Consider the following 10,012-nt stretch of genomic DNA (forward strand, 5'->3'; position numbering starts at 1 on the left):
TAAGGGGTGCCTCGTTGAGAAAGGGTTCATGTGCCAATTTTGTTTTAAGAATATAGTTAATTTGAAAATGAATCCAAATTTAAGGGCACAATAAATGTGAATGTGTCTCCTCATATGACAATTTAAGTGTATTAATGAGTATTAGTACTTTAAGGCTGCGCTTGAATTGAAGGATTTGATGAAGAGTTTGAAAATTTCTCAAACTCCTCTAAATGTTTAGACTATTTAGGAGGTATTTGAACTTGTAAATTATAAATTATTATAGTGTTTAAAATATATTTTGATAATTGCTGAATTATAAATCTAAATGCTTTTTAACCAATCTAAACAACTAAAACGATTCGAATGGATTTCAAATCCTTCATTATATTCCTCAATCTAAATGAAGCTGTGTATTTAATTTAACGTGTACGCTGACATTATAAAACTCCTATAAAAGAAATTGCATTTTTAAAACTACTATCGATGTTACCTTATATGTACATTTGATATAACCGTGAGTTTTATGTAAATTGGGTTATAATTAAGGTTTTTAGCCCAATTATACCAATTTACACTGAAATTCTATCAGTTTACACAAATGAACAGAATTGAAATTGAAGAGGAAGTTACCCATTAATACGACGACGTCTTTATCTCTTTGACCACAGTACAATAATCATTATGATCCGTTGTATAATGTTATGTACCCATCTGCAAAACAAACAGAGAATCAAATCTCTGCTGTTGTCACCATGGGGGATCCCACCCTTCACTTCCACAGTAGACCGAAAAACGCAAAAAAAAATAAAGTTAGCCTTGAAGGCGTGGTTTTCCACTTTTCAGTCGTTCCCTATTGGAGAAAAGCCAACTTTAACGTATGCCAGAAAAGCATATCGGTTATGGCAGTAGTACTAGTACTTGCTTGCCTTTGCTTGCTGCTAGTGGTACTGTACTGGTGCCAGCTTACACCTTCTCTCTCTCTCTCTCTCTCTCATTCATGAAGGTATCGTGTTGTTTTCGAACTAATTAGACTCCCATAATTGTACACTCATGATGGTTCTTCCCATTTTTCATCAGTTCTTGAACTCTTGATAAGCACCAAAAAAAAAAAAAAAAACCACACACACACTCAAAAACACACACAGAGTGAAGGTTTGAACTTTGAAACAGCGTAGTCAGCAAATAATGCACTGATTTTTGGCGGGGTTTATGTGTATGATCAGTTCTATTAGAAAAGTAAGTAATGCTACAAGCTCTTTGTGTCTTTTTTTTTTTTTTTGAGAGGGGGGGGGGGAATTTAGGGGATTATTCTCGCTTCACATTTGTGGATTTTTGTTTTAATTTTTGTATCAGATTTTGTGATTTTTCTGGTCTTTTGGGGTAGAGAGGAATACTGGGTTTTGCTTAAAATGATCCATCTTTTGGAAGAAAGCTGCACAAAATTGGCAAAAGATGAAATTTTGGAGCTCTTTTTATCCGTTCAAAACAGACCCCTTTTTTTTCTTTCATTTTTTTTTTTTTTGCTTATTTCGTCGGAGAAATGCCTATTCATACAGGAATAGCTTGATCATGGACTGTGGAACAACATTTATGCTAGCTAGTACTCACCTAATAGCTTTTGTGTGTGTGGGTGCGTGCGTGCGTCTGAGGTAGTTGTTTAGTGTGTGTTGTGTGTGAAAATCTTTTTTGAGCCAAAAGCCTATAAGGATTAAAAGTATAAAAAGTGCATTTGATTTAATTTTTTTTATGGGTTCTGTGCTAATGTATGATTACCCCACTTAACAGACTCTCCACCACTGTTTTTCTAGCAAACATTTTTCTTCCTTTGTGATGATCAAGTTCTGAGAAGCCTTGTGGGGCCATGTTCTTTTCAGCTGCTTCTCAGTTATGCAAAAGATCATGATCAAGATCTTATTTTATTTTATTTTTCTTACTACTGTTTTTCCTTTTATTTTTGTTTAATTTTCAGATTTTAAATGTAATGGTGGCTTTTGTCTATCTTCATCATATTATATAGAGCTAGACTTTTGATTGTAATGTTGCTGCGTGGAAATATGAAATGCTATTTGGAAAGAATTGTTCTTCACTAACTATTAGTTTCATCTGTCTCCAGACTCCAGACACACTGTATATTTAATTGTTCGTAATACTATGCTTGATCTCTCTTTTTCTTTTTCCCTTTTTGTGGAACCTGAATGCCTGAAATAGTCTAGAGATGATCATTCTTTTTTTTTTTTTTTGGGCTGAAACTGATTATAATTGTCAACTGCTTTCCCTTCTGCAGGTGAGTTGTTAACTGGAGTCGGTTATCACTCTGGTTCAAGTTGACATCAGCTCTGGGGGAGGAATTTGTGCATCAACCTTGAAGCTCTACTAGTCACAAGTACTTTATCCTTAACCTGCAGTAAGAACAACAATAATGTAGTGAATTGATTGACTTTCTTTTAGACTTGCTTATTACTTGCTTTCTCTCTGTACTTGTCATTGCTTATGTTAGCGTCATGAATACAAAACTTCCTTAGGCCTTTCCAAATAACTGCTCAAGGTTTAATAGAAACCAATAGCGTTTATTCCAGGGAATGAATAATGTCTTGATCATTCCATACTAAGTTATGGAGGTGCTACCCTTTTTATCTAGCATATGGCAAGATGAATTTTAGAAAGAACAGCTATCCTAATGGAAAAAACCTGCAATTTCCCAAGGTTGTCCTAGATAAAATGCGCATAGTGCATATCAACAAAAAACAGAGACACTTTACATTAAAAAAAAAAACAGATTTTTGGATACTATAATTTATCCACTTGAGCATATCCCTTGACACAAACAGAAAAATTTCTTCCGTTCTTTTACTGTTGTTTTTCAATATATGTGGCTGTAGTCTAATAGCTGCAAAGTTGGAAACTGATTCATGTTTGTCTTGGATTTGCATGAGACTTTGCTGATTACCTGACAGAGTAGTGCAGAATCTGGTAGCCTATTAGACAGAAAAGAAAAATTCTGGTATATTGGTGCTTTTCTTTGCTGTTTTGCTTATGATAAAAAGTAATTTCTCATCTCTGAATGTGTGAGACTGTACTAGACTTCTCCTGTTCCATTGAGTTATGTCTTAGTTTTAGTTTCAACTACCAGGTTTTTCTGCCTTCATTCTCTTGATAGATGCCAGTATGTTAAACATGTCATGTGGTTACTAGTGCCTAGTCATTTTATGAAGCGCCATTGTTGTGTTTATCATCTACATTTTATCAATGCAAGAGAGCAAGCCTGGTATTTCATGAATCATATCTTCTCGCTTAATACATTAGTAATGAGCTTCATGTTTTCATATTTTCTTAAACACATAATCTGGCTCGAGCATATCTTCCTGATAAGCTTTGTTTCAACCTGCAGAACCAAGTCCTGCAGGAAAAGTACTTCCCAGAGTAGTATATATCATCCGGTCATAATCAGATTGAACCCTGTTCAGCATGCCAAAGCTCATATTCAGATACCAAGTTTGTCATGTCCTCACAATTATCCTTGCCTTCGTCATTTACCCTGCATTGACACATGGGATTTTTCTTGGGGATGTGGAGTTATTGAAAGCTCTTCGGCAGTCTCTAATCTCGAGAAGAAATGCAATTCCTAGCTGGTTTGAATCAGAAACTTCTCCATGCAATTGGACTGGGATTAGATGCGAAGGTGCAGTTGTTAGGCAAATAGATTTATCTTGTACAAATTCACCTCTAAGTCTTCCTTTTCCTGTTCTTATTGGTGAATTTAAATCTATTAAGTACCTGAATCTCAGCCATTGTGCCCTTACGGGTGGTTTCCCTGAAAGTGTTTGGAATTTAGAGAATATAGAGAGTCTGGACGTGAGTGACAATAGACTGACTGGAATGCTTCCTCCAACTATATCCAACCTCAACAATCTCAGACAACTGGTGCTTGATGACAATAGCTTTTCTGGAAGTTTTCCATCAGCAATAGGCTTGCTTGAAGAATTGTTGGAACTCTCGGTCCATGGAAATTTGTTTTATGGGAATATTCCTGAAGAGCTTGGGAATTTAAAGAAATTGCAGTCTCTTGACCTCAGTGTAAATAATTTCTCTGGAAGATTACCTTCCAGTTTTGGCAATTTCACCAGGCTACTATACTTTGATGCTCGACAAAACAAACTCTCAGGGCCAATAATTCCAGAGATTGGAAACTTAAGGAGGCTCAGAACTCTTGATCTCTCATGGAATTCATTAACTGGACCTCTGCCAATAACAATTGGGAACCTGAAACACCTTCAGTCACTGGATCTGCAAAACTGCAGAATTAGCGGTAATATTCCTGAAGAAATAACAGAGCTTAGAAGCTTGACTTACTTGAATCTTGCAGAGAACATTTTTAAGGGAGAACTGCCTGAAAGTGTGGGTAGGCTAACAAACTTAAATTATCTCATTGCTCCAAATGCTGGACTAACTGGAAAAATCCCTCCACAGTTGGGAAACTGCAAGAGGCTGAAGATCATCAATCTGTCCTTTAACTCCTTATCTGGTCCATTACCTGAAGACCTTGCAGGACTGGAGTCAATTAGTTCTGTCCTCCTTGATTCTAATTGTTTGTCAGGTCCTGTGCCTGGGTGGATTTCTAATTGGAAAGAAGTAGAGTCCATAATACTCTCAAAGAACCTCTTAAGTGGATCCTTACCACCACTTGATCTGCCTTTAATGTCATCACTTGATCTTAGTAGTAACAAGCTGTCTGGGGAATTGCCATCTGAAATTTGCAATGCTAAGTCCCTAAGCAATCTGCAGTTGTCTGATAACAACTTCACTGGTAGCATAGACAAAACTTTCAGCAATTGTTTGAGCCTCACAGATTTGGTGTTGTCTGAAAATGGTCTGTTTGGAGAAATACCTGCCTATCTGGGGGACCTTCAACTTATTACCTTGGAGCTTTCAAAAAACAAGTTTTCTGGAAAGATTCCCGATCAGTTATGGGAATCAAAGACGCTGATGGAGATCTCACTGAGCAACAATATGCTTGAAGGTCCAATTCCCAGTGCAATTGCCAAGGTTTCAACCCTGCAGAGACTGCAACTAGATAATAATCTCTTTGAAGGAAGTATTCCTGTGAGCATTGGGAAACTGAAAAACCTCACTAATCTTTCTTTACATGGCAACAGATTAACTGGAGAGGTTCCCTTGGAGATTTTTGAGTGTACGAAACTGGTTTCTCTGGACCTTGGGGCAAACAGACTGACAGGTCCCATTCCAAAATCCATATCTCAACTGAAGCTACTTGACAACCTTGTCTTGTCCAACAACCAATTTTCTGGTTCTATACCTGAGGAGATCTGCTCTGGGTTTCAGAAGGTGCCTTTACCAGATTCTGAGTTTGTTCAGCACTATGGAATGCTTGATTTGTCCAATAATGATCTTGAGGGTCAAATTCCTGCATCAATCAATAAATGCATTGTCGTGTCGAAATTAAACTTGCAGGGGAACAGACTCAATGGGAGCATTCCATTTGAAATTTCTGGCTTGCCAAACTTGACATCGGTCGATCTATCTTTCAACAGTCTGACAGGTCCCATCTCTCCTCATTTGACCTCGATGAGCCTTCAAGGTCTGAACCTTTCACATAACCAGATCAAAGGCGCAATTCCAGAAAATTTTGGGTCTAAAATGTCAAGTCTGGTGAAGCTTGACCTTTCACATAATCTGTTATCTGGTCCATTGCCACCTTCAATATTCAATATAGTAAGTTTGACATTTTTGGACATCAGCCAGAATTCTCTCTCTGGAACTCTGTCTGTTGGTCCTGGAAGCACCAGTTCTCTTTTATTCCTAAATGCAAGTTTTAACCAACTCTCTGGCAACCTTTGTGACTCTCTCTCTAATTTAACATCTCTTTCCATGTTAGACCTCCACAATAATACAATAACAGGCACTCTGCCTTTGTCTCTTTCATCTCTTGCTGCCTTGACATATCTTGACTTATCCAACAACAATTTCCAGAGTTCCTTTCCTTGTAACATATGTGATATAGAAGGCCTTGCCTTTGTTAATTTTTCTGGCAACAAATTCACAGGCAATGTACCTGATACTTGTAAGGATACTGAAATTTGCCTGCTAAACCAGAATATTTTCCTGCCTAGACATCGGGATTCATCTCCAGTAATTTTATCTCATGCTTCTGTATTGGGTATTGCCCTTGGTGCCACACTTGTTTCCCTGATCATCCTCATTGGTCTTGTGAGGTGGAGAATGCTGAGACAAGAAGCCATGATACTTGAAAGAGGCAGCAATAAGATTGTAGGAGCAACTGAGCCAGCGTCATCTGATGAGCTTTTGGTGAAGAAGCCAAAAGTACCTCTGAGCATCAATATCGCAACTTTTGAGCACTCTTTATTGCGGATAAATCCTGCAGATATTTTATCAGCTACTGAAAACTTCAGTAAAAGCTACATTATTGGTGATGGTGGATTTGGAACAGTTTATAAAGCTTCTCTGCCAGGTCGGACATTTGCTGTCAAAAGACTTAATGGAGGTCACTTGCATGGTAATCGCGAATTCTTGGCTGAACTGGAGACACTTGGAAAGGTAAATCATCAAAATTTAGTTCCATTGCTGGGCTACTGTGTCTTTGCAGATGAGAGGTTCTTAATATACGAATACATGGAGAATGGGAGCCTTGACTTTTGGCTAAGGAATCAGGCAGATGCAATTCAAGCCCTTGATTGGCCTACTAGGTTCAAGATTTGTCTTGGCTCAGCACGAGGTCTTGCGTTTCTACATCATGGATTTGTTCCTCACATCATTCACAGGGATATAAAATCCAGCAACATACTCTTGGACAGAAATTTTGAACCAAGAGTATCGGATTTTGGCCTGGCACGGATCATCAGTGCATGTGAGACTCATGTATCCACCGTTCTTGCTGGTACATTTGGATACATCCCACCAGAGTATGGTCAGACCATGATGGCTACAACCAAAGGCGATGTTTACAGCTTTGGGGTGGTGATACTGGAGCTGCTGACAGGAAAAGCGCCAACTGGACAAGCTGATATTGAGGGAGGAAATCTTGTTGGATGGATGAGGTGGATGGTTGCAAGGGGAAGGGAGTCTGAAGTACTAGACCCTGATCTCTCTGCTTCTTCAGCAGCGTGGAAAACTCAAATGCTAGAAGTTCTTGCAATTGCCAGAAGGTGCACCTGTGATGAGCCATGGAAGAGGCCTACAATGCTTGAAGTTGTGAAGCTGTTGAAGGGGGCAAAGACCTACGGTTGAACTTGTGCTGTTTGATTGAAATCAAACAATGTTGAGTAGACAGAAATTTGATCTCTGGTTTGTGATTGTACCTTATAATCTCATATAACATGAAGAATTACTTGCTGATTTGACCAGTTTGTAGCTACTTAATGGTACTATAATGACTGAGCATGTAAATAATAGATATGGAGCTATGTAACTCAACTTTCTTGATCTTGTTTACCTAGCATGCCAACATTCAAGTGCAGCAAAAAAAATTAGTCATGAGGTCTATGATGGTATACTGATACCAGAAAAAGAAAATAAGTAAAAATTCATGTTCTACCCAATCACAAGGGTGAAATACAATAAACCCCCCCTGTAATGTGATCATTGTTTCACTTTGCCCCCTCAAATCATTTAATGACCACATTGCTCCCAATAGATAAAGCCAAGTTTGAACCTCGGACACTTAGGCTGACCATTGAAAACAAGCTTGAAAAGGCTATAATGTCCCTTTTATTCACTGTAAAAGTGATTATATTCTTTGAGCACCTAAAAAATTAGGCATGTTCCGCAATTATTGTTTTCTTGGAGGGAAAGAAATATGTGGAGATGTATATATATATATATTATATAAAATACTAATATATTGTTTTAAAAAGCATCTAATATAAAAGAATCTGAGGGGAGAGATAGATGGGTAGTTTGCGGGGAGGAAACATAGGTGAGACGTTTCGAGTTCGAACCCTCTGGTTACACTAAAAAAAAATGTAATAGAATCCATAAGACCAACAGGCAATATTAAGATCCTTGAAAATAACAAACCAGTGCATGTCCTACGAAAAACAACCGAGAAAGCTCCAATTGTAGTGTTTGAAAGTGCCATAATCCACACCCTTCCCTCACTTAGGATGCGAATGAGAAACCAGGCTATCAATCAAGGATAATGATGCCTACCGATCAGCAATATGGTTTGCATGCTCTTCACTCAAAACATTCCCGGTGTCGGGCAATGCATCTGTACCACAATCAGTAAAAGCACCAGCAGCAATCATTTTTGGCAATCTGCTGCGGCAACTTCCCTTGCTTGCAACCGTGTTTACATGTTGATCTGCATCTTGTGAATAATCATCATGGAGTTCTGCACTGTCCAGGTCAATACTCATTCTCTTGTCCCTGAAATCCTTTGCGCATGTCATGCATGCGATTTTTCAGTAGTGTTTAACGCCTAGATTTAATAGAATGATCAAGAAGTTGCATTTTTAATAGTTAGGTGATGCCCGTGGGTAGTCCGACCGGTTCCATAGTCTAATAGTAACAATCAGATCCGTGATCGTTCTCCATGTGCTATCTCACCGTTTATTCTTGGAGCAAGACTCTACACAATCTTAAGGGATTAGTCTGACCGAAAAGCTAGAATACTTCTAAGAGAAAAAAAAATATATACATAGTTAGGTGATATTTTTGGCTAAAAAGAATAGTTAAGTGACGAAAAGCAATAAAAGATAATAGTTTGATGACATTTTGCAGCATTTGCTACGCGTATATACGTCCCCCCTCCCCACCCCCCCAACCCACAGACACATATAGATACACACATACACAAATCATACAATTTATGTTTATTTCCAGTTCTACAAACAAACTACTTGAGCTACTTATCATAATAAATTAGTACCAAATACAAGGTTTAGATAGGGGACTAAATGAACATGCCTCGATCTTAAATTCATAAGACGGGCCCTTTTTTTTTTCAAAATAAACAAGGGAATTTCATTAATTCATGGCAAATATAAGAAAAACATACGAGGGAGTTCCTTCAGATTTGAGTAACCACTAACAGATAATTAACACTGTAAAACTCCAGTGTTTCTTACAAATATTACTAAATCTCTGCATCTCCTGTAGTAATTTGTGATGCCTTCCACTAGTTCTAACTCCCGGTAGAAAGTTTAGATCTAACCAAATTGATCTGAGATACCTCAAATTTAGCAAGAACAAAAAAAAAAAAAAACTCTCTCACTGGGAGTGAAAGAAACTCTTGCCAGAAAAATCTTAGAAAAGGAGATACTGCAATTATGAAAATCTAAGAGGGAGTAAACTCTTACTTGGAGAATCCTATGAGAGAAAATTTATTTAATAAACAAAGAGAAAAATCCCTAGGGAGAGCTGGTCTCTCTCATGGAAAAGCTAGAGGATGAGAGGTGGAAGAAATTATCGCTAAAGAAATCAAGAGAAAGAGAAAAGAAGGGGTAGAAATCTTTTTTTTTTTTCCTTTTGTCACCAACCTAAACATTAGTTTGTTCAGTGTTAGTCCATTTCACCTGGTAATTCGAAATAGTTAATTGCAATCCAAATTGCTTTTTTTTTTTTTTAATTATTCAAAACAATTATTTGCTATTCAAACTGTTTTTCTAGTTGTTTGAAAAATCAACAAAAGGCGATGAAAAGTATTTTAAATAACCCAAAATAACACAATCCAATCGTACCAAGTATCAAGGCTTTCAAAGAGGTAAGGTTTATGTGCCTTTTCATATTCAAATTTTAACAAAATTAAGGGTTGTCATAAAAAGGAAAATGGTAACAAGCAGCACATTTTTTGAAACTATTATTAGAAACATGGAACAGAAGCTTTTTAACGGATCTAGGTTAGGTACAGTTGAACTTTTGTCCACAAGTCGTCTGGTGTCCGAGCCAATTGATCAACAGTTATTGTATTTGTTACAAGATTCAGGTTAAAATCATAATACATTGTTGTATTTATAAAAAAAAATGATGTACATAAATAAACTATTACACATAT

The 10,012-nt window shown here is 37.4% G+C and overlaps 1 protein-coding gene across 5 annotated transcripts; it reads left to right on the top strand.

Moving 5' to 3' along the window:
* The first annotated feature begins 846 nt into the window (after positions 1 to 846).
* On the top strand, positions 847 to 7,447 carry LOC113737226 (leucine-rich repeat receptor protein kinase MSP1-like). 5 transcript variants are annotated; one of them, XM_072044696.1, is made up of 3 exons: positions 847 to 985; positions 2,267 to 2,386; positions 3,371 to 7,447. In XM_072044696.1, the coding sequence occupies exon 3, from the start codon at positions 3,448 to 3,450 to the stop codon at positions 7,243 to 7,245; it is 3,798 nt and encodes a 1,265-aa protein (XP_071900797.1). In that variant the 5' UTR covers positions 847 to 985; positions 2,267 to 2,386; positions 3,371 to 3,447; the 3' UTR covers positions 7,246 to 7,447. The 5 variants fall into 5 exon arrangements, with proteins under 5 accessions (XP_071900797.1, XP_071900799.1, XP_027120289.1 ...); XM_072044698.1 differs by having other exon boundaries at positions 2,267 to 2,365; XM_027264488.2 differs by lacking the exon at positions 847 to 985 and adding an exon at positions 1,018 to 1,218.
* Positions 7,448 to 10,012: the final 2,565 nt, after the last annotated feature.

This window comes from Coffea arabica, chromosome 3e (assembly GCF_036785885.1).
Source record: "Coffea arabica cultivar ET-39 chromosome 3e, Coffea Arabica ET-39 HiFi, whole genome shotgun sequence".
In the NCBI taxonomy this organism is placed as follows: Eukaryota; Viridiplantae; Streptophyta; class Magnoliopsida; order Gentianales; family Rubiaceae; genus Coffea; species Coffea arabica.